Genomic DNA, 24,854 nt, shown 5'->3' on the forward strand with positions numbered 1-24,854 from the left:
CAGAACCAGGCATCCTTCCGGTAAAGCCTGGGTGGACCCATCTGATAGGGCAGTCTGCCCTGGTGGGGCTGCCACCTGGTGGGGAGCCTGTCCTGTCTCCATCTCCATCCCTGACATTGCACCCACCAGACCAGGAGCATCCCAGCCTCCTTGGACTGCACACAACATGTACATTAACTTGCAGTGTTGATTATTCTTATACCATGTGTATCTGGTTTGCTTACTTAGATGGAAGCCACAGGGGTGGGTGCCAAAGTTGTCATCTCTTCTGAAACTTCATCATCCAACAACTATTTCAAGATGCCATACTGTGTATGGCACCTTCCACTTCTGCCCACCTCCTCTGTTTTTGCTACAGAATATCATCTGGTTTACCGTGACTGAATTGGGTAATAGCTTACTCATTAACAGGTGTGAACAATGCCTCCTTTTATGGTTATTAGGAAATCTTCACGGGGAGAAATTTCAAGGCAGTATCTCTTTACTTCTTCCCATGAACTCTTGGGCCTGTCACTCCCCTACTTTTATATCTAAGACTTTAAAAGTTCAGGCAAAGGAGAAACAGAGGGGGAGTAATGTGAGGGTGAGTGACTAAAGCATAAAAGAAACATTCTCTTTTCCTTTTCATTGGCTAATGAAGATAAGACAGTGGGCAAGAGGCTCTATCTACTGAGGGGAAAGGCATTTTCCCAGCTGAAGGTTTAGCTACCAACAACAAAACAAAGCAGAAAACAACACACACACACACACACACACACACACACACACACACACACACACACACACACACACACACACACACACTCCACTCTATTTGTAAAAAAAAAGTTTCATAGTTGGCAAGACATTGAAGACAGTTCACCTTGCTCAGCTCAGCTAGGTGGAAAAACCCAGGGAACAGAAGACAAAACTGTCAGGAATATGCCAAAGGAAAAAAATCTCAGAACAGATCAAGCAAAGTTTGTCAGCCACCACCAGTCTGGTTTCAGGAGCACACTGCTCGCAGCCAGCTCCAGGAAATGAGTCACCACCTGCAGAACTTCTCACAGCTCCAGTTTTAATGGACCTCAGTAGCCTGGGAGGAAGCATTATTCTCCTCCCAGAATAAAGTGGAGGGAGACAATGGGTAACGCAGATGAGAGGTGTGCCCAAGACCTGGCACCGAGGAGAGGAGAAGAGAGGCAAGGAGAGGAGAGGAGAGGAGAGGAGAGAGGAGAGGAGAGCAGAGGAGAGAGGAGAGGAGAAAGGAGAGAAGAGGAGAGAGGAGAGGAGAGAGGAGAGGAGAAAGGAGAGAAGAGGAGAGAGGAGAAGAGAGGCGAGGAGAGGAGAGGAGAGGAGAGAGGAGAGGAGAGCAGAGGAGAGAGGAGAGGAGAAAGGAGAGAAGAGGAGAGAGGAGAGGAGAGCAGAGGAGAGAGGAGAGGAGAAAGGAGAGAAGAGGAGAGAGGAGAAGAGAGGCGAGGAGAGGAGAGGAGAGGAGAGAGGAGAGGAGAGCAGAGGAGAGAGGAGAGGAGAAAGGAGAGAAGAGGAGAGAGGAGAGGAGAGCAGAGGAGAGAGGAGAGGAGAAAGGAGAGAAGAGGAGAGAGGAGAAGAGAGGCGAGGAGAGGAGAGGAGAGCAGAGGAGAGAGGAGAAGAGAGCAGAGGAGAGAGGAGAGAAGAGAGATCAGAGGAGAGAAGAGAGGTGAGAGGAGGGGAGGGGATGGGAGGGGAGGAGAGGGAAGGAGAGGGGAGGCAATCCCTAGGGGAGAGGAAGTAAAGTACTAGACAGACCCTCATGATCTATTTCTGACATGAACAGTCCCCGAAGCCTCATGAATTCCCTGGGACAGGGGAATCTTCCTGCCACCCTACTCCTCACTGTCAGCCTCCTCACTGCTCTCCCCCAGTGGAAATTCTTTCGTTGGCTTCTGAGTTGCGTACATCCGGGTTTCCATGGGGCAGTCCTCGTTCAGAATAGCCTACCAAGAAGCAAGAAAAGAAATTACTGAGCATGCTTGACCAGCTCCTGAATTTGCTGTCCTCCAACTAGCTCATCCAAGCCCACCATTGCTTAGGAGAGACTCAGAAGTAAGTACGGTGCTCTCCTACTTTTGTAAAGCTTCACAGACCTCCCAAGGATCTGGTATTTCAACTCTAGTCAGGACCAATGACAGGCTTTTCATTGATTCCTGTTCATGACAGTATAAGATGCATCAGGAAACTGGTTGAAACTGGCAGCATCTCTATCTTGGAATATTTCTGCCTCTGTTCCTTTAAGCAATTTCTATACCCATCCCAAACTCATGCAGGGCTCCAAAGGCTCATGTCTCAAAACAATGGGACTGGAGGCATGGTTCAGATGGTAGAGTGCCAGCAAATGAGCAAAAAATGTCAGGTACAGAGTTTGAGTCCTGATCTCAGGGGGGGAAAAAAAAGAAAGGATCTTATCATTTTAAATATAATTGTGTAGATCTTTTCCCTGAATTTTTGTAATTTAAAAGAGATGGCCTGTCCAAGCATGGTGGAACATATCTATAATCCCAGCACTGGGAAAGCAGAAGCAAGAGGATTCTAAGTTTAAGGTTAGCTTGGGCTATCTAGAAAAACCTTGCAAGAGACAGACAGACAGACAGACAGACACAGACACTGACACAGACACAGACACAGACACAGACACAGACAAAGAGCACTCCATAAGGATCATGGCAGATTCAAACGAATAAGTGAGTAAGTGAATGAATGAATGAATATGCCCAGTGAAGTCCCACCCATTAATGGAAGAGATAACATGGTCATTCACACCTTGCTAGTAGCTCCAGTAATTATAAAATCACCTTGATGGATGTCTTCATTGGTCTCCTGCCTCCAACCCTGTGTGAGCTTCCCATTTCCCTTTCCTCTGTATTTAATACTCATACAAGAGGGGATGCCATTTCTTAGAGAAGATTTTTTTTAAAAAGCACAAAAGCAGGATAAACATGAAATGGATATCAGGAAAGTGGTAACAGAGAGATAATCAAGAGGTAAGCTAATGAGCACAAGACCAAAAAAAAGGGCTGGGGAGGGTGTAAGAGAAACACTAGAAAGAAACAGGGATGGGTTTGGGGTGAGTTCATGAGCTTCCACAGTGCCTTACAAGCTTCTCCTCCGTGGCCGGCGGACTCCGCAGGAAGTAACAAAGAGGAGCGTAGACGATGTTGATAACCCCAATGACCACCATGAGCCAGGGGAAACCAATGGCCCGTACAATGGCGCCCCCGGTGGACGGGCCTATGGGGAATAAGTGGAGTTCACAAGTGTTCATGCGCCCTGCTAGATCCCCTGTGACCCACTGTGCCCGGGGGTCGTGGGGCACCCAGAGGGCGATCCAGCATGATCAGCTGGCAGGGTCCACTCCCAACTTGCCCACAGGAGTTACGGGACATCGGGGTGCTTGGACTTGGGTGCTCCCCTCTGTCCCAACCAACATACCTATAGCAAAGCCTACACAAAAAGCCACATCGGCGATGGCATAGACGCTCCCGTACACCGAGGTGTGGCGCAGGTCCACCAGGTGTCCCATGATGGGCATGAGAGAGGAATCCACCATGCCTGTGGCCAGAGCAAACAGGATTCAGCCAATCAGCTTGGCCTACAGGTGTGGCGACCCCACCCCCTGTCTCCCCATGTAATCCATTCCCTTGGCCTGCAGCCATCCCCCACAGCATCCACACGCGAGTATGAGCCAGTTGCCCTGCATCCTCGCTACTACTGCTCTCCGGCTTCGGCCTTTCTACCTGCCTCTTCCGAGGTGAAAACATGGAGGATCATCTGACCCAAAGGCAACTTTCAAGGGCTTCTTGTGACCTCTGAGGGTGCATCTTACCTATGGCAAAGCCAAGGCCCGCGTTGGGACCAATGAGACCGAAGATATTGTGAGCCAGAGGAACCTGCAAGAGGAAGAAAGATGAGTTCCTCGGGCTTCGGGACGGTTAGGTGGAGGCGGGTGCAGAAGGACTCCTGGTGAAATGCACCTGCTGTGTCTTCCATGCACCATCTCTCAATGATTCCCCCTTCTTAGGAAGATGAATCTTTACCTCCATGTTGGACATACAAAGCCTAAATTGGTACCATTGCTACCATTAACTTGCCCCATCCAGAGTTACAAAGTTAGTAAATACCAAGACCAAGTTTGAGTGTCAGGCTTAACTCCTCTTCTGTTATGGATGGTTCTTCTCATCCTCTACCCTTCCACACCCAACACACACTGCCCTCATTCATCACAGGATCCTTTCCATTACTAATGGAAGCCAAGGTGAAGCCCCTGGTTTGATAGCCACTGGAGCACAAAGACAGAATAAAGAATTTCACAGCTCAACAGCTGGAGAGACAGTGGCATGGTTTGGAAGTGTCTCATCAGCAAGCTATGACATCCATTCTCATTGCTCACCCAACCCTCTACTGAAAGCCTTTCCTTTCCTCTGATATACTTTACTTCCCTTTCTGGGCACCCAGACCCACTATTACAGAGTATTTGCCCAACAAGGCTTAACATACCTGTTAGGTATTAGCAGCTGATGACAATTGGAGGGGTGATGTCCCAAGAAGTGTTTATATCTATCAGTAGTGCTAGCCAAGGCTTACTAAGGTTTTACCACCTTTCCACACTGTGCTTCAGTTTCAATTCCACCCACCATCCTGCAGATCCTCTCTACTGAGATGAGGATCTTGATCCAGATAACTCAAAGCCACACAAAGAGCAATGGCAAAGCTGGGGATAGAATGCTGAGCTCACATTCCTTGTTGGGACTTCCAGCCCATCGTGAGCATGCTGCCTGGAGTTTGGGAGTTTTGTTCTCACTTCCCTCAAGCCCAGAGGCCCGTGTACTGAAGATCTTCACTGGGGTCTGTAGAAAATGAAGCCTCAGACAACATAAAAGGCATGGAAGGGATCTTGAAGAGGGAAAAGCCCTTCTTTCCTCCACCAAGTATTCGGAGGCTAGAGATCTAGCCATAAATTTTGGTTCTCCTAATGATTTATGGGAACTGATGGTGACTTTATAATTTTGTGAGGTCGTAAAATGTGCCATTCAACATGTGCCAAACACATCTGTCTTTGTAGGTCCTCCCATAAAGCCATGGAACTCCAGCTCCTGCTACCCACTTGCCTCTCACTTCCTTGCATGCATCCTTCCTTTCAATGGCACACCACTTCCACTGGGAGCATCTCTTTGAGTACTAATTCCTACCCACTCAAAAAGAAAAAAATAGTCTTTTAATGACTCACTCCCTCAAGTAGGCCTTATACTTACACAGAGCAAACTGGTCCCTACCAGCATCATCCCAATCAGGGAGCAAAGCCACCTGGAAGAAAAACATCATCATCAAACAAAGTCACCTGCCACCCTGACCCATCACACTGAGTAGACTTGCTAGGACAGACGCTTACTTCACTGCTGTACGCCCACTTAGTACTCAGGGCTTCACCTTCCCTTTCCTTGTCTCCATCTCCTCCCTAGCTTCCCATCTCTTCCCTTAGCAGAAGCCAATCTGGTACAGTAGCTCATATTCAGTAGATGTGAATCTGAATCCGTAGATTTAACTCTTGGGAGCAGCCCTTGAACTTGATTCATGGTGTTTCCAATTCCCCATACCTTTTTATATTTTATTTGGTCTTACAGATCCTCCCCTAAAAACACACCAAAAAATCTTATCTAGAGGGTGACAATGTGGCTTAGTGGTAGAGTGCTTGCCTAGCATGCATAAAGCCCTGGGTTCGATTCTTCAGTACCACATACACAGAAAGTGGTGCTGTGGCTCATGTGGTAGAGTACAAACCTTGAGCAGAAGAAGCTCAGAGACATTGCCCAGGACCTGAGTTCAAGCCCCAGGACTGGCAAAAAAATCTTATCTATAATTGCTTATCGCAGTGCTTTTAAGTTTATTTTGAAGGTCTTTATGCTGGACTTCAAAGATAAAATGTAAGCTGTAGCTATTTCCATTGTAGTGGGGGAACTCGAGACTCGCATATCTTGATTCCATCCTATGCCCTTGATGGCTAGCTATAGAATGTCCTTGGGGCCCACAGAACAGGTTAACAATCCCTGTTACAAAGTACACACTACTTTCTCCACAGCTGTTTTCTTTTTGGGAGGGGGGTAGTCTGTCGTGGGGCTTGAACTCTGGGCTTATGTGGTGCTGAGGAATCGAACCCAGGGCCTCATGCATGCAAAGCAAGCGCTCTACCACTGAGCCAACGTCCCAGCCCCTCCACAGGTGTTTTCTGTTGGGCTTATCTGCTTCAGGGCTGTCCTCGTGTGTACACTGGTTCTTCCACTGCTGTAGCAATCAGCTCAGGACAATGCTCTCCTCCCCCCAATACTCCCCCCCCCCTACTGCCCTCACTGCCCATCCACCACTCAGGCTTCCTGTGGGCAGTTTTTACCACAATTTATTTGTCCTAAATGTTGAGTCTCAGAGAAGCTACACATCATCCCAAGTGCAGGATCAACCTCGAAGGGCTGTCCTATCTCATGCCCCAATCCTTCTTCCCAGACCCCAGATTACATACCGACCTATCCTGTTGGCCAACACTCCAAAGAGATTGGTGCCGATGAGATAGGACACACTGGCAGGCAAGAAAGCTAGACCTGTAGAAGGACACAGATCCTTACCTTAAGAAGTGCCCACATTCATCTAAAATGTTTGTCTCCTACAGACCCCCATCACTTTCCAGGATCCCAAAGGATCATTGTTGTAGGGCTTGGAGATCCCTGTACAAACCAAAAGCAGTGCTCACAGGGCCCTATGTATCTACTTTCCTCAGAAGTAGGGTTTTATTTGGCCTCTGTGGGGTTCACAAGCCTCTCCCTCCCACAAAGAGCCCCAGTGAGCCACTGGTGTATATAAAATATGTTTGGTTATTAACAAGAGAACATGAATCTCAGAGCAAAACATAGACTTTCTGGGAAGTAAAATTCCTGATTTTCTATTTCTTCTCTTTGTCCTTTTATTGCTGTGCTAGGGATAAGTTACTTAACCTTTCTGAATCTCATTTCTCACACCTGGAAAAAGCAAAGCTGTGATTATGTCAGACCAGGTTACAGAGAGAACTCAATTGAATAGCATTTGCAGACGTATTTATAAAGTGAGGCTCTGCCACACATGCCTTTGTGTGACAAAAGGATGAAATATTCTGAAAACAGGTTTCAGGTCATCCCTCTTGGGCTCCCATTGTGGTTTCATTCCTTGAACACTCTGTGGCCTCGAACAATTTACTTACTGTCTCTCTGAGTCTCATTCATTCATTATTGGTATGGAGCAAAGGACAGAGCAGTTAAGACAGACACAGAGCCAAGTGTAAAGGCCCATGCAGCCCTCTGAATGGAGTGATATAAAATAGTTATTTTGGAAAGTGGAAAGAAATACATGGTGAGGGGCTCCTAAGAAGGATATTTATGTCAAACCCCACTTTAGATTTGCGACCATGCATATAAAGGTGGGCGCTGGGTATGGTGGTTCATGCTTGGAGTGCCAGTTACTCAGGAGGCCAAGGCAGGAGTATCTTGAGTTTGAGACCAATCTAGAAAACTCAGAGAGACCTTGTTTCAAAATAAATGAAAAGAGACTGGAATATAGCTCAATAGTAGGATGCTTAGTTAGAATCTGCGAGCCCCTGGGTTTGATTCCCCCGTATTGCGAAAATGAAATAAATAAAAAAAGTAACTTTTTTTAATGGATAAAATAAAAATAAAGTGAGACCACACAGCCCCCAAATGTTTCTCTACTGTTCCATTCTGCTGTGGAGGTGCAGCAACCAGACAACTTTGGAGAGGGAGAGGGGACATGAGTAGTGAGAACAGAAAAAGAAACTGAGGCCAACAGATAGTTGATCACGGCATGATCAAGGGTTGTGGAGTTTCTAGAACTCCTAAGGTAAGTCAAAACTGGCTTGCTTAGAATTCACATTTTCAAAGGTGATGTCAGTCTTAGTAACATAAAGACTAGGGTATAGGTAGGAGTGATTGGTTCCAGTAGAGAAGAGAAAAGGATCATCACAAGAGAGCAGATTAAAAATTGGAAGAAGATGATGGGAAGGTGGCTCAGTGGTAGAGCGCTGCCTTGCATGCATGAGGCCCTGGATTTGATTACTCAGTACCACATAAGCAAAAAGAAAAAAGCCGGAAGTGGCACTGTGGCTTAAGTGGTAGAGTGCTAGCCTTGAGCTGAAGAGCTGAGGGACAGCACCCAGGCCCAGAGTTCAGGCCCCACTGCCGGACCCAAAAAACAAATTAGAAGAAGGTTAGATGTTACTAGAACTAACCACCTAGATACCAAGGTCACTAACTGGGATAGAATTGGAAAGATGAGGTGTTGGTGACTTTAATGAGTGAAGAGGAATAACAACAGACAGTTGTCTTGAAAAGAAGTGGGGAAATACAATCTAACTGAATGATCCCCAAAGCAGTTGAGCAATTCTTGAAGGAGAACAGAAATGTTCTGGAAGCAGCAAAGGACAGTAGGACCTGAAGGAGTTGAAACCCTGTTGAGAGAGCTACAAGAAAATGTTCTCAGGAGGTATCCAGGCCTCCACGAGGGCGACCCATTCAGAGAAGAGGGTGAGGTCATAGGGATGTTTGCAACAACAGGGCAGTTTGCAAAGCCAAGGATTTGAAAGAACAAAACTGAGTCTGATTTAAAAAAATAACTCTCTGAGATAAAGGGACGCTGGAGTTTAGATATAGTTTGAGTGTGTCTTCCCTCCTTTCCCCAAGATTCACGTGCTAAAAGTAGTCTTGATCCTTAGTGCAATGGTCCAGGACCTTTAAGAGTGGGATGAGGGCTAAGGATGGGGCTCGAGTGGTGGAAGACTTGTTTAGCAATCCAGCACTGCAAAGCAACGTTGAAGTGGGGCTGAGTGGGAGGACTTCCAGTCACTGGAAGACCTTAGTATGTGGCCATGCGTTAAGGTGGAGCTCCTGGAACTCCTGAAATCTGACAGTGAGCTGTTATAAGTGATTGGAGCAACCCTGATTCTGGAATTACTCTCTTACTTCCTACTTGAGGAGGTGGTCATGTATTGTCATCATCCACCCAAGTCCCTCCCCAGAGCCCATGCAATGCTGTTTGGAGTCTTACGCTCCAAAACTGTGATCCAAATAAGTCTTTTAGGCTTTATAAATTCAGTCCACTCGAGTATTTTGTTATAATAGCAAAGCTTACTCAGACAGGGAAGAGTCATTCCAGATAGGTTGGTCATGATGCATTAAGAAAATACAACAAACCAAGTATTCTGAGCAGTGCTGGACACAGAGTAATTGCCCCGGGGTCAATGGTCTCTGTTATTATCATCTTAGCCAGTGGGTGAAGGGCAGGACTCGAATCCAGGGTTGTCTCTCCCCAATACTATGTGTTTCCACCCTCACCAGTGTAGTAAGCATAGGCTCTGGCTTAAGGACCAGCTTGAAATCAGCAGTGAGTTTCCTTGACTCTCAACCTTCCCTCTGCCTCTCAGGACACCTCAAGGAGACAATGTAGCCCAATAGAAAGCACCCTGGCCATTGACACTAAGCCCAAAGTCAACAGACCTCCAGGTACTGGCTGAAAGCTTGTTTGCTTTTAATATTCTCTTGTATGGAGTAGAAAGGAAGTATACTTTAGGGTATTTGTCTTCTCTTATCAGCATAGTGTGGCAATCTGTTGCAAAGTGTATCTATTTATTTATGTTTAATTGCTTTAAAAAAAATAGTCTGGGGCATTGGTGGCTCACACCTGTAATCCTAACTACTCAGGAGGCTGAGATCTGAGGACCGTTCAAAGCCAGTCTGGGCAGGAAAGTCCGTGAGACTCTTATCTTCAATTAACCACCAGAAAACCGAAAGTGGCACTATGGCTGAAGTGGTAGAGCACTCACCTTGAGCTGAAGAGCTGAGGGACAGCCCCCAGGCCCAGAGTTCAAGCCCACAACTGACCAAAAAAAAAAAAGTGGAAGTTCTGAGTACTCCATTTGTCTGATGTGTAAAATAGGCTCTTCTAGGAAGCTCGCTGGCCTAGCTCTGTCTCCTTAACATCTCTGCAAATGGGTGTACAGTTTCCTAAATGAAATTTGCCTCAGTCCAGGTGGCCTGTTCTTCAAACCAGGCCATCGCTCACATTTCAGCCACAATTGTGCCCAATACTACGTGTCTTTTGACACATACAGGCTCTTCACAGCACGTAGCAGATTACACATAGATGGGTCCATCAAGACAACTTAACCAACAGCAGTTATGAACATGGTCATTATGTGTTGACTGAGCCCATAATCCATGCACATCAGACTAACACCTTGGGAAAATACTTCCATGTTTGCAAGTGAAAGAAGACAACTGAGCTGTGGTGGTACATTCTGAAATCCCAGCATTTGTGAGGATGAAGCAGACAGATGCCAAATGCCTCCGCTGTCATCTTTGGAAAAAGCTTTGCTGCTTTTTGGTGCTGTCTGCTAGAGATGCAGACAGCACTGAGAAAAGCTGTCAGGGCAATGGCAAAGGTTGGGTAAGCAACTGGGTAACCAGCAACTGAGGCTGGTAACCAAGCAGTTCTGAGAACTGCTGCAAGCTGAAGATACCCAGACCCTCTGGAGCCTGACTGGCCAGAGCCTCAGGCTAGAAGAGTCTTATCTGTACTGAGTACCAGCTAACTCAATTAATTGGCATGGTCAGAGACAATTGCAACCTAGAAAAATTCAATTTGTGGCTAGGAGTGCAGCTGGAGCCTGGCTTAGAATTGTTCCCCACAAAATTAGATTCCGTGCCTTTTATTATTACGTGCTAAGCTGTATCAGAGCCTTATCAGACTGCTCTCTGGCCCCATACACCTTTCTCCTTCCTGAAATGACAGAGCCATTTGCATATGTGCACGTAACCTTCTCTGGCCCCTCTCTCCTTTGGGCTTCCCACAAATTCACATGAGTCAGAAGGTCTTCATGAAATAGGAGAAACTGAGATCCACTCTCCTAGGCCCAGAACCTTCCGCCTGGGCACAGAGCTCCATTGATCTCTGGGAGAGAGCACAGTTTCATCCTCCTTGAGCACCCTTGCTTAGAGGAGACAAGATGGTAGAAAGGGAGTAAGATGGTGGGGAGGGGGGAGTATGGGTGGTTAATGGAGGTGCTGCACCTGTACGTGGTACACAGCATCTCCACAGCTTGTGCTATTTGTTCTCAACAATTTGTCTTTGAACCAGAAGGTACTTTGATACCCATTTTTAGACAGGAGGAAGAGGCCAAAAATGCATGAAAAAAATCTTCATGGTGGGCTGGGAAGGTGGCTCAGTGGTAGAGCACTTGCCTTGCATGCTCAAAGCCCTGGGTTCGATTCCTCAGCACCACATAAGCAAAAAAGAAAAAAGCTGGAAGTGGTGCTGTGGCTCAAGTGGTAGAGTGCTAGCCTTGAGCTGAAGAGCTGAGGGACAGCGCCCAGGCCCAGAGTTCAGGCCCCATGACCGGACCCAAACAAAAAAAAATCTTCATGGCTATAGAAGCCCAGAGTTTATATGCCACATGTGTCTTATTAAACAGAAGAAGAGGACTAGGGTTGTAGCATTGTAGAGCGCTTACCTGGTATGCATGAGGCCCTGGGTTTCATTCATTCCCAGTACCACCCAAAATAAATAAGGGAACAAGGTTTCTGCTTTTACCTATAATATAGAACCCATAGTCTCTAGCCTGTGTGCTTCTCATAATTATTAAAGCAACTGAACAAAATAAGCTTTAAATGAATAATTCGTGTAAACTATGAAATTTATAATTCACATAATTAAAGTGGTTATCATTAAAAACAAGAAGTGGTGGTCAGGAATTTAAATGACTTGCAGGTACTTGGATAGCCAGTCAAAGGAGCAGAAACAAAAACCAAGGGTTTTTTGTTTGTTTGTTTTGCTTTCTTTTGTTTCTTGTCAGTGGTGGGGCTTGGACTCTGGGCCAGGGTGCTGTCCCTGTGCTCTGGAGATCAAGGTGAGCCCTCTCCACTTGAGCTACCACACCACTTCTGGTTTTCTGGTGGTTAACTGGAGATAAAGTCTCCTCGACTTTCCTGCTCAAGCTGGCTTTGAACTTTAATCCTCAGATCTCAGCCTCCTGAGTAGCTAGGATTACAGGTGTGAGCCACTGGTACACAGTAAACCAAGGTGTTTTGACTGTAAACCTTTAATGGCTTTACCATACAGCTAGGCAGGCTCCATCCAGCCCCCTGTTCTTTCTCTGGTTGCTTTTCTGATGACTGCTCACCCTCTGAATCTGGATCCATGAGTATAGTCATGACAGGTAGGTAATTCTGCTACCAAGGGACTCAGGCACCCTCTGAAATACTGATGCCTGGGTCTGATGTTTCCTGATTACCTGAGGAAGGGCCCATAAAACCCACCTACTGCCCCAGCCTGTCACAGGGACTGAGGCCACTTACCTAGCTGCCACTCGGGAGAGCACATGGTCTGCATCATCCAGATGGGCAGGGTGGGCTCCAGGATGGCCACTCCCATATTGGCAAAGCAAATGGAACCTGGTGGGGTAGGGAGGAGAGTTCTGTGAGCCACCATGGCTGCCTGGAGACTGATTTTCTGGGCCTGTAGGATAGTGAGGCTAGGGCCAGCTTACCTGCAGCCACCAGGATGTAAGGATCTTTGAGAAGTGTGAGTAGCGGAGTCCCTTTGACACTCTGAGGATATAGACAACAAAGAGCTTCCTTTTCTACAGTGTTTGCACACCTCTCCATTTTCACAGAGTCTGAGAACGTGCTCACAGGAACTTAGACACCAGCTACATCAGCTCCATTGCTACAGAGACCCAGAAACCTACATCCAGAGAGAGAATGTATCCTGCCTGGAATCCCAGCGTGAGCTGCAGCCAGCCTGTCCTGTGAGTCAGGCAGGCCCTGTGGCAGTCGTGGGGATGAATTCTAACTCACAATGACAGTTGGCCAGGTCACAATGAGTGGTAGCAAGACCAGAGTTTGACAACAGGTGTCCCAGAGCCTTCCCATGAAGATCTCTCTGGCCTCTGTGTCCGTCCCAGGAGAGCCACAGAATCCAAATCCCCAAGTAAGCACAGACACCTACTGCAGCCCACGCCTCAGTAAACCTAGTCATCCAAAATCTTCCCTCTAACTGCTTCTGAGCCACTGGATTGAGCAGCAGAACAGCTTGAACACGGAGGTTAAAATGTCTGTCTTGGAGAAAAGTGTGAGCGGCTGCTCTCATGGGAGCTCCTCAAATCATTCCCCCACTGCTGCTACCTTCCTTCCCATAGCCCAGAAGGCCCTCTTCCATCATGGTCACCTTTGCCTAAACCACCTTCCTTCTCAGCTCCATAGCACCTCATCCTGCCTACTGTTCAAGGTCAAGTTCAAATACACCCTTCTTGCCACCATGTTCTCTGACTCAGTAAATGGAATCTCTTCCTCTTTCTAACTTCTGGATCATCCTTGGTGTCTACTACATTATATTCCAAGAGAGATTTAAAAGTTCTGACATCATAATCCTTTTTCCATACATACAGCAATGGATTAAGACATATTGAGACCCTAAAAACAAAATTATGCCTTCATCCTAGTTTTTTTTAAAGAAACTGATGTAAATCATAAAATTATCCAGAATCTGAATAAACTCTTTGGTGTGACAGTCCTACCTCTAGGAATTTAAAAATTACTGTCAACATTATAAGTACACACACAGATACACAAACACACATATAAGGTTATTTATTGAGGTACTATTTGTAATGGCAAAGTACTTAATCTATATAAATGCTCACATGGGAACTTGAATGAAATATGATAAACATATGCTCACACTAGGAGCACATAGCTGGAAAAATAATAGGAGCTGGGTACCAATGGCTCACACTTGTAATCCTAGCTACTCAGGAGGCTGAGACCTGAGACAGTTCAAAGCCATCTTGAGCAAGAAAGTCCATGAGACTCTTATCTCCAATTAACCACCAGAAAACTGGAAGTAGTGCTGTGGTTCAAAGTGGCAAAGCACTAGCCTTGAGCAAAAAAAGCTCAAGGACAGTGCTCAGGCCACAAGTTCAAGCCCTATAACTGACAAAAAAAATCTAGGAAGTTTACATGTAAGTGAGAGAAAAAGTGGGAAATTCAAAGAAGAATGTGTAATAAAAATGCCTAGGGATGTAACATACATGAACTGTTTGAGGAGGAAAAGGACAAAAGGATAAGAAAAAATTAAATTGATTACTTATAAGCAGTAAGAGTAAAGGAGGGTAGGAAGGTCATGGAGGGACTGACATTCTCTGAGTATACCTTTCAGTAACTTTTACTTCTAAATGATAATGTTCCATATATCCAAAAAATAACATTAGCATTATGACTATTTGGGTCAAGTTTTGAAAATAATATTTGCGGATACCCTGCTTATCCTAGTATCCCCAGCTCAGCTTGCTTGCTGAGTGATCATTGCTAGCAACACAGAGGTGGCTCAGTCAATAGTGACAGAACCATCGGGATGAATGTTTCTAAGCCTGGGTAGGTGTTAAGAGTGATGTTAGAACCAAGCACTTTCCAGGCCTGGAAGTCCAGGCAGCAGGTCTTTGGTGTTTCTGGATCTTAGGAGTCCAAGGTGGGTGGTGGCACATGACTCAGATATTCTACATCTATAGCTGGTTCCCAAGGGCTGACAGGTCTGTAAGCTGAAAGAGGCCCCAGCAAAGCAGCTGGTAGAGCCTTCCCTCTCAAAGTGTCACTTGTGTCACTGTGCCAAACTCTTTCAGGAGCTTGTCTGTTAACCTTTTATTTCTCTGCTTGTAGAATAAGGCTGAGGACTGTCCTTGACCCATGGAATATGTGATAAGGCATAGACATCATGCTAGGCAAAGCTCATGGGATACACAAGGTCATCAAGAACTTGTGTAGCTGTAAATTACCTCCAAAATACCTTGATGGGCCATTGGATGCAAAGAACAGATCTTTAGCTCGAACATTCCTATATCTTCTGCCTGTTGAGTAATTCAACCCAATGTGGTTTGACATTGATCTTCCAGAACCACCTTTGACTTGAAGTCAGACAGATGCCAACTCTGAACTTTTCTAGCCGTGACAACATGAGATTCTGTGAGGGAGGCTCTCGACAGAAGTCTGTTGTTAGAAGAAGCCTATCTGGAGGCCTCTATAGTCTTTGCTCCCTCTGACAAGAAACTGTTTTTTAAATAAGATTCTTTCTCCCATCTTTGTCCAATATTAAACCAGCCTCCTTTACCATCATCTACACACTACTCCAAATATAACTCCATCAGGAAATTCAAGAACAGTTTTGACCATCCTTACTCTGTATCCATCCCTTCACATTTCTCCCTATGGTTTGAGAGACATGCTGAGGTACCAATCCTCAGCCATTCTATGTATCTCTTAGTGATGGGTCTTGATATCTACATACCTCAGGAGAGACTTTAGAAGGCTGCAGGATGCAAAGTTGGAGCACTAAGAAAGAAGAGAGACAAAGAGAGTTTAATTTGTCCACTGATTGGCCAATGGCTCTAATAACAACCACATTGCTACCATATCATAACTCTGAGTCTCTTCCTTCTTTATTGTGATCAAGGAGATCCTTTATCCATCTAACCTTGGCTTGGCCTGCCATGAGCAGTCAAGTCTGATGCCACAATATAATGCATCGCCGTATGCTTTTACCTGCTTGGGGCTACATTGTTAACCTACCTCCATCCAGAAGTGCCAGGAAGGCCAAGATGAGAAATGGAGCAGACTTTCCGACAAACTCGTACATCACACTTCCAAAGGGAGCGCCCACTGGAAAGACAAAGTCACACAGAGTTGAAGTTTCATCTAGCCAGTGAGAAAAAGGCAAGACTCACCCACAACACCCAGTGAGCATTTACTAAAGACCTATGAAGGGCTGAGCTCCATCTGAGGTTCTGGAGGTTCAAAGATAGAGAAAACCTGGTCAGCCTGGTGCTAGTGGCTCACACCTGTAATCCTAGCTACTCAGGAGGCTGAGATCTGAGGATCCTGGTTCAAAGCCAGCCCAGGCAGGAAAGACCATGAGACTCTTATCTCCAACAAACCTTCAGGAGGAGGAGGAGGAGGAGAAGAAGGAAAAGGAGGAGGAGAAGAAAAAGGAAGAGGAGAAGGAAAAGGAGGAGGAAGAGGAGAGAGAGGAGGAGGAAGAGGAGGAGGAAGAGGAGGAGGAAGAGGAGGAGGAGAAAAGACCTTGTCCCTGTCCCCAGTTTGTAGTGAAGGGGAATGTTCAAGGTGGTATATAGTAGGGATGGAAAGGGGTTGTCTAATTAATTCAAACATGGCAAAAACTAAACAGTGAATGGTTATATGTACAAAATGTTATGTAAGCCTAACATAGTAAGTAAGAAAGACCAAGTGACTTGTCTTTTCCAAGTACAGTGCATAAACACATAAGAAGAACACAGAGGTGTTAAGAGAGAGGGTAGAGGTGGAGGAAGAAAGCCAGTGGGTTTTTTTATTATATGCATTTAGGAGGGGAAGAAAAAAGTTGGGAATTGTTGAGGTCACTTAGTCAGGTGTTTTGAATATCCGGGTGAGAGATCTACTTGGCCTTGTGGCCTAGGGAGAAATGTCAGTGATAATTAGCCAAGGAGAAGCACCAGCAGCTCAGGACTCAGGATGATTCTCCAGGTGGCACCAGGATCATACAGGTGCCATGTTCTAACCAAGGAGGGGTAAGGATCTGACCTTGTTGTGGTGTAGCGTCCATATCATGGACTCATTTATTTGGAATGATGGAATCCAGAATACATCAAAGTTTTTGGTTGAGTGTTCAACTACATGGATACTACCAAACAAGAGCTCTCTGTTTCCACTCCTCTCAGTGGTGAAAGACGGTAGGAAATGGGCCATGGAAGAGGCTTTTGGTGTCTCCCCGGTGAGCTAGTAACTCCTAAAGGGCATAACTGTGTCTGATCTTCTTACCCATATGCCCTCTGTGCTAGCATTGTGCTTGTCATGTACAAAATGCTCAGCAAACTAAGTGGCTTTTGGGACTATTAGTTAATCCATATAAATACAATTCATATAATCTGTACTCAAGGGAAGTATAACCATTGGGCTTCTGAATACAGAAAACATGAGTCTTCATCCTAGATCTCGCTTTTCCTGGCTGAATGACCTTGAGGGCTCCTTGACCTTTCTTATCCTCCTCTCTATCCTGGGGACAATCATTTGTCCTTCATGGGATGGCAGTAAAGAATAAGAGAGATGATACACACGATGAATTCTTCAGAGAATGTGGAAAGGGCTTGCTTTCATATTGACAGCATTGGCCAACCTTGGAAGTAGAGATGCAGCCAGCAGGCAGTTACCACGAATGTGGGGAATTTCACTGCTTTGGACAGGCTGAGTTTCAGGATGCCCTTATAGGCTACTTGGCTTCTAAAGGGGAAGGAAAACATCATCTGTCCTTGGTGGGAGGGAGGGAAGAAAAATAGTCATTGTCTTCCATGGCCTTGGTATCACTTGCTTCCTGGAGCCATCTCTGGAGGTTCAGCACACCCCTAACCTCCTGAACTTAAATCTCCATCCAGGTACACTTACCCAGCACTCCCAGAGCCAAGCCCCCCAAAGCAATTCCCATGGCTCTTCCTCTCTCATAGTCATCAGTGTAGACACTGGCCAGCATTCCAAGACCTGAGAAGAGCATGATGGTGCAGTCAGCATACGGGAGATTTCTGTATGGCTGACTCAGGGCCCTCACTCCCTGCCTATTACCTCTTCAGTGATAGGTTTAGAGAGAGCTTTCATTTGTGGGGCCTTACAGAACTGAGCTCACACTCTGGCAAATACCAATACTCTCCACCCATTGGTTCCCTAAATTCCACAGCACTCACTCTTTGCATTAATATTGTTGGAAGTACAAAGGCTTCTGGGAAGGTTAAAGGAGAACACCATTGTCTAGAAACAACATTTCACAGTGTTTTGTCATTTCCTAATGCATTTCCATATATGAGGTAGCTATGGAACAGGAAATCTATGACTAGGGACTGTTCTGTTCAACACAGTGCTGGAAAAAAAAAAAAGAATTAAAATACTGGGCAGGCTGTCAATAAAAGGCAATTTGTGCCCTCAGGCAATTCAGTCATATAAAATGGCATAAAATACCAACCTTGCAGGATCTCTGAAATATTGTAAATGACAATGCTAATAAACTATGATGATAATCACTGGTATAACTGGTCCTATAAAATAAAGGAGTGGAAAGAAAGAGCCATAATGTGGCAGTAAAAGGGAGCCAGCTCCACTTCATAGTTTTCCCTTGAGCTTATTCTGACTTGAGTCAGCTGCACTGAATAGCATCATGAGAAGTTGGGGTAGGCTTAGAGATCTAAGCAACTCTAAAATTACCTTGTTTCAGAAACAATTTCTACATACCAGGATAGTGTTTTCCTTAACTTTCCCATATAAACTGTATAATCTCTAAGGTAGTCACTAGTGGTAAAAGGAGTGTGTGTGTGTGTGTGTATGTGTGTGTGTGTGTGTGTGTGTGTGTTGATAATGATGTCAGTTTTACCTGCAACAGATGAAAAGGATGATCCGATGCCTTGAAGGGTGCGAGCCACAAACAACAGGGCGTAGGTGCCAGAAAAAGCAAACACTGGGCACAAAGAATAGAAAGAATGCTTCAATTAGCAAAGTACCTTGGATTCCCCGGCCACCAGATGGCACGCCTCTGATATGGCAGAGATGAATCATTATGCTTATGTTTGAAGAAAGCATGATGCTGCTTACTTTCTGTTCTTGACGTTATCTTTCTTATCCCCTCAGTCCTCAATCATAACTGATTCTTAATTGACAAGAAGATTGACATGCCACCAACACCTAAGCTAAGTCCCCACACAATGGATGGATGAGTGGCCATATTTCTTGCTAGTCCAACATCCTAACCACCACAATTGAGGAAGTTCATAAAGCCCAATGCCCTGGGCTGGAAACCAGACATTGTCTTTACTGTTGAATCCATTGTTATATCACATTGGATGGCCACACTCTTGTGGGATTCATCTAGAATCCCATGAAAATAAGCCATGTCAAAGAATGTAGGCATTATATCCTTCCCCTTGCCATATATTAGAAGATCTTTCGAGCAATCCATATCAGTGTTTATTATATAATACTAAGTGCAGAGCTCTGCTAGATTCTGGGCCAGATGTGAAAAACAAAAAGTCTAATTCATACCCTAAAAGTATTTGTTTGTTGGAGACTATCATACATTAAACTGAGAACCAAACAGGAATGTTATGAAAAACTAAATGATAGGGTGTTGGTGGTCAGACTGGTAGGTCCAGACATGCCTTATCCTTGATTCTGTAACAATGTCTCCCTCCAACAGAAGAATCTCTCCCAAAGTGTCTGAATCAGAGGAATTTTAATCCTTCTGCCCATTAATTACTGGTATCTTTGGTTGTGTGTATGATCATCTTCAGCTACTTTCCGACATGATCACACTGAGCTATTTATCATCTCTCAAACATGCACATTCTTGCTCTCCTGCTAGCCCCCAATGTCTGTTCTCAGTCTTTCTGATTGCTAGTCTGTTCAAAATCCACTGTTTCTTTGTCCTTAGAGAATAGGGGGACCAACTTGTCTTAGTTTTAAAATTGAAAGTATCACATTCTTTCTGATAAGTACCCCTATCCCAGGAAATTAGGAAGGTCACTGTATTCAGGAAGATCAAATTAATTTTCTTTTCATTTGGCACTTCTGGACCATTGTTTAGTTTCTACTTGCATGGAGCATCGTTTCCCAGAGGGTGGTAATGGGCACTCTAAAGCATGTGAATCAACTCTAAAAAATGATGTATACACTAAATGCCTACACTGAATACACTAAATGTATTTTCTTTTGACTAGAATGAGACCAATCCAGTACAGTTTCCATGGTGATTTCATGAAAACCATTATTATTGTTTGATGAATAATACAAAATAATAATAATAAAATCTTTACAGATTTTTAAAAAGTTTTTAAAATGTAAGTTCTTGCCAAAGAATCAGACAAGTACTTTATGATAAAGATAAAAACTTTGTTTCCATTGCCAAATACATCCTGGTTTCTTTATTTAAAAAAAAAAGTGGGGGGGAGGGCGAGTGGCGAGGATTGGGTGGGGCAGGGGGAGGATGGGAAGGGGAAACAAAGGAAGAGGCTACAATGCTTGATAAGAAATGTACTCATTATCTTGCCCATGTAATTGTAACCCCTCTGTACAATATTTTCACAATAAAAAAAAGTGCATTCAGAGTTAATTGACATGTCCAAGGCTGCCAGCAATGGAGGCCAGAATTCAAATTTAAGCCTGGTGAGACAGTCTCAAAGTTAGATCTTTTCCTACTATATTTACCCTGATCCATCACATCTTCAATCCTTGGGCATCTTGTGTAAGAGGGGGAAGCAGACCCACTTTATTCCACTTCATCTGGAACATGCACATTGGAGGACTAAAAAAGTTTGCATGTGTGCATGCATACACACACACACACACACATGCACACACACACACACACACACACACACACACACACACACACACACACACAATCATATATAAACAATACCCTTGATTCCCACAGAAGTAAATGAAGTATCTATTGTAGCAGAACAGACCAGCAGAACTTAAGTTGCTACCGCTATTCTAGGCCCCAGTCTAGAAACTGCTAAACATTCATATGGACAAGCTGTCATGTAATCACACGCCTAATAACAATCCAGTCCAACCTGACACTGCTCTCTGCACTGCAATCACATGAAAAAAAATCAAACAACTTAATGAAAAGAAGAAAATAGGAAGGAAGTACTTACTCAGTGTAGAGAGAAACATGGTAACAAAGCCAGCAAACATGGGAATATGATAGCCAATCCTAAAAGGAATTCAGAAGATCTCGTTCAGTAGACATTCACATGATGGGACTACAGTTTTTACTGTTTGTAGGAACTGAAATGAATTCATTTGAGTGCATGATAGAACATATCTGTGAATGTGAAGTATGGAGATGGAAAACAACATGTTATTTAATAGAGGCAAACATGCAAATTTACCAGAAGACTAACATCAAAATCCTCTTTTCCAGAAAGTTTAACCTGCATATGGTATATGTCTCCTAAAGTATCAGGATAAAGCTGCAGGCACTGGGTCAAATGGGTGATCCCTGCTACTTGGGAGACAGGTTGGAAAATGACAGTTCAAAGTCAGACCAAATAAAACAGTTCCTGAGATTCCATATCAAGCAATGGCCAAGAACAGTGGTGCATGCCTGTCATCTCAGGGCAGCACAACTAGAAGTATTGGAGTCCAGGTGAACCTGAGCATAGAGCAAGACCCTTTCTTGAAAATAACCAGTACAAGAAGGGCTGACAGAGTGACTCAAGTGGTAGAGCTCCTACATAGCTAGTGCAAGTGCAAGTCCCTGAGTTCAACCCCCAGTGTCATGAAAAAACATCAAGATATTCCCAAACAGGATTACTCAGAAGCCAGTGCCATTGAAGGATGTCCCTGGCCACCTGCAGCCCTCTTAGCATGTTCAGTAGTTTACAGCTGTTGGACACTGCTGCTGGATGCTCAATAATCACTACATCACTAGCAAAATACAAAGCCCCCCAGCCCCAAATAACATTTCCTCAATAACATTTCATCCTCAAGGGTCACCTCTTTTCCTCTCCCAAGCACCTGTTTGAAACCTCAGCTTCTGCTATTCCTGTGTCTGGGAGTACTTACGAAGCATTGGGCTCATTGAGCTACCTGTTGGTGAGAGGTCCCACGAATGGGTTGACCAGAAGTTGCATCAAAGCCTTTGAAGCAAACAGAACCCCAACTCGGACGTTCTCTTCCTCCAAGAACTCTGTGCCCTGCAAGCAGTTGTTTTTATGTGCCGAGCTGTCTTCTGTGACTGGAGGCCAGGTTGGGAGAGCAGAGCCCATGGGTGCACTTCCTTCCACAATCGTGGTGGTGTTGTCAAAAAAGGAGAAGATGGTGGAGAAGGGAGCCGAGGAGAGACCCTGCTGGGGGCTGACAGGATTGCTGGTGGGCAGGGAAGGGTTGGCTTCTTCGAACTCTGTGGCATATAGGAAGGTAGGCACAATGGGCACTGGAAATGAATGGGAACATGACAAGGACTAAGGACAGAACTTTTTCCAAATTTGTTTGTTTACCACTGCTATGAGATTTGATTTTGCTAAAGAAGATATGGCATCATTTAAAGTCTACTAAAGGCCACGTCTACTCGAGTTATCTTATTAGCTAAAGTACACAAATTTCACTTATCATATAGTTGCTCTGCTTCGATGTGTAGATTCTGTACTGAGTAATTTGCTTACTCATTAAGATTTATTATAAACTGATCATCAATTTACAAACAGAACTGTGCAGAATGAAGGAAATTTGGAACTCTGCTTCCTTGTCACATCTATCATAGCAAGATGACCAAAAGATTAAAGATGGGATAGAAGAAACGATTAACTCTAGTCTGTTTCATGAGGCTTGAATTCCAGTTCGGCACCTGTTGCTTGTAGCCTTGATATGTCAATTAACTCTTAGAACCAATGTCTTCTTTTGTAAAGAAAATAGAAACTTAAAGGCTATGCTACATTAAGTTTAAGATTATTGTCTATATGGTAGGTATAGGTGTATGTGTGCTTGTGTAAGTGGATTGTGTAGTTACTCTAGAAGTAATAATTCAGTGTTCATTAATTCCATTTTCTATAACTCTATAGAATATAACTATAACTACAGAACCATGAATAATAATAATAGTCTATAATGCACTAACTACTTGTCTCAGTTAAAAGCATATATTTTACGTGTGCTAATATCCATTCAGCCAGGTGCAGGTAGTTCATGCCTGTAATCCTAGCTACTCAGTAGGCTGAGATCTGAGGATCATAGTTTGAAGACAGCCTGGACAGGAAAGTCTGTAAGATTCTTATCTCCAATTAACCACCAAAACTCTGGAAGTGGAGGTGTGGCTCAAATTGTAGAGTGCTAGGCTAGAGCAAAAAAGCTCAGGGATAGCATACACACACACACACACACACACACACACACACACACACACACACACACACACACACACACACACACACATCCATACATTGCCATAACATAACATTTGTGAGTGTCTACTAGATGAGCATGAATCTGAGTGGATAAGAACTGATCAGGAGTTGGTTAGTTGCTGGAAAAAAAATCACAATGGCAAGATGCTGATTGTGCCAAAGGCCACTGTGTGCAGTAGCACCTTAGGAGGACATAATTGAGAGGAAGAAAAAGCGAGGTCATTCTGGCACAAAGGCCTTCTTGCCCTCTGACCTTCCTTCTCCTGAAACCTTAACAATGGCCAGCACGTCCTTCTAACCCCCGGCAATCTCTGATCCTCCTCACTGCTGACCTTAGGTGTGGTATGTGCTGTCTGCCAGTGTCGTAGAAATGAGCAAGTTGACAGAGCAAGGAGACCGACGTACCCACCACCGTCAGGAGCATGTTGTCCAGGAGCAGAGCGACAAACACCACCACCAGCACCAGCTGTGGAGATGCTCTTCCTTCCTTCAGGACCCGCTGCGGAGCTCCCAGGACAGCCCGGAGCATGGTGAGGCCTAGCTTGGAGTGGGGTACAGTCTTCTCTAGGTGTTTAGGATGGACACTGCTACAGCTACAGGTCTTCTGTGAACTTTGCCAGAAGGTGGAGATCTGCCGAGGTGAGTAAAACTCACTGCTATAATGAAAAGTACGAATCAATTGGGATGTGAATTCTCAGTCCCTGTATCTCTGTTGTGTTTTTATCTTATGCATCTCCGTAACTCTACAATTCCCAGAATGCCTGCCAGGTAAGTTCTGCTTACTTGCTGGTGATTTGTGCTTGAGTTATTGCTAGCATGTAGAGATGCCACAAAGCACCTGTCCATGGTTCTCAATGGCAGGCATTCACGTCTCACCTTGGTGGCTTAGGTTTCACCCAGATTCTTACTTACTTCCTGCTTGTAATAAATCCAAACTTCTGAAATACTAAAGTGTCATTTAAAAAATCTACGCAAATAGGTTATGTTCTATATCTACACATCACTAAACAATTATGGTCTTGATTCTAAGTACTTCCTCAAAATCTCGTTGGGTTGACACAGTGTGACTCATACTGACCATTGACAAACATTGGTCTTAATCAAAACTGTCATCTCACCGTTAAAAATAATAATAAGCAAACAAAAAACCCCAGAGATTCAGGAACCTGTGTGATTTCTTCTGTCTAACACAGTTTGTGCCAAATGGGAATGAAATCCCAAGCTTCTCTTTCTTCTCTCTCTCTCTCTCTCTCTCTCTCTCTCTCTCTCTCTCTCTCTCTCTCTCTCTCTCTCTCTCTCTCTCTCTCTCCTTCCTTCCTTTCTTCTTTTCTTTCTTTCTTTCTTCCTTCCTTCCTTCTTTCTTTTTCTTCCTTTCCTCTCTTCTTCCCTCCTTCCCTCCTTCCCTCCTTTCCTTCCTTCCTCCTTCTTCTTCTTTCTCTCTTTCTTTCTTTCTTTCTTTTTTTTTTTTTTTTGGGTCCGGTCGTGGGGCCTGAACTCTGGGCCTGGGCACTGTCCCTCAGCTCTTCAGCTCAAGGCTAGCGCTCTACCACTTGAGCCACAGCGCCACTTTCAGCTTTTTTCTTTTTGCTTATGTGGTGCTGAGGAATCGAACCCAGGGCCTCAGGCATGCAAGGCAAGCACTCTACCACTGAGCCACCTTCCCAGACCCTCTTCTTTCTTTCTTTTCTTTCTTTCTTTCCTTTCTTTCTTTCTTTCTTTCTTTCTTTCTTTCTTTCTTTCTTTCTTTCTTTCTTTCTTTCTTTCTCCCTCCCTCCCTCCTTCCTTCCCTCCCTTCCTTCCTTCCTTCCTTGCTTGCTTC

General features: G+C 44.7%; 1 protein-coding gene across 1 annotated transcript; it reads right to left on the reverse strand.

Moving 5' to 3' along the window:
• Positions 1–1,681: 1,681 nt before the first annotated feature.
• Positions 1,682–23,565, reverse strand: Slc18a1 (solute carrier family 18 member A1). The gene is made up of 15 exons (XM_070016002.1): positions 23,441–23,565; positions 21,723–22,068; positions 20,786–20,844; positions 18,502–18,585; positions 17,529–17,621; positions 15,663–15,752; positions 15,382–15,425; positions 12,590–12,650; positions 12,399–12,494; positions 6,527–6,605; positions 5,268–5,319; positions 3,842–3,905; positions 3,448–3,567; positions 3,113–3,246; positions 1,682–1,955 (listed from the first exon to the last, which is right to left on the reverse strand). The coding sequence occupies exons 1-15, from the start codon at positions 23,562–23,564 to the stop codon at positions 1,845–1,847; spliced, it is 1,557 nt and encodes a 518-aa protein (XP_069872103.1). The 5' UTR covers position 23,565; the 3' UTR covers positions 1,682–1,844.
• Positions 23,566–24,854: the final 1,289 nt, after the last annotated feature.

This window comes from Dipodomys merriami, unplaced genomic scaffold, assembly GCF_024711535.1.
Source record: "Dipodomys merriami isolate MVZ:Mamm:240054 unplaced genomic scaffold, mDipMer1.0.p SCAF_12, whole genome shotgun sequence".
Lineage (NCBI taxonomy): Eukaryota > Metazoa > Chordata > Mammalia > Rodentia > Heteromyidae > Dipodomys > Dipodomys merriami.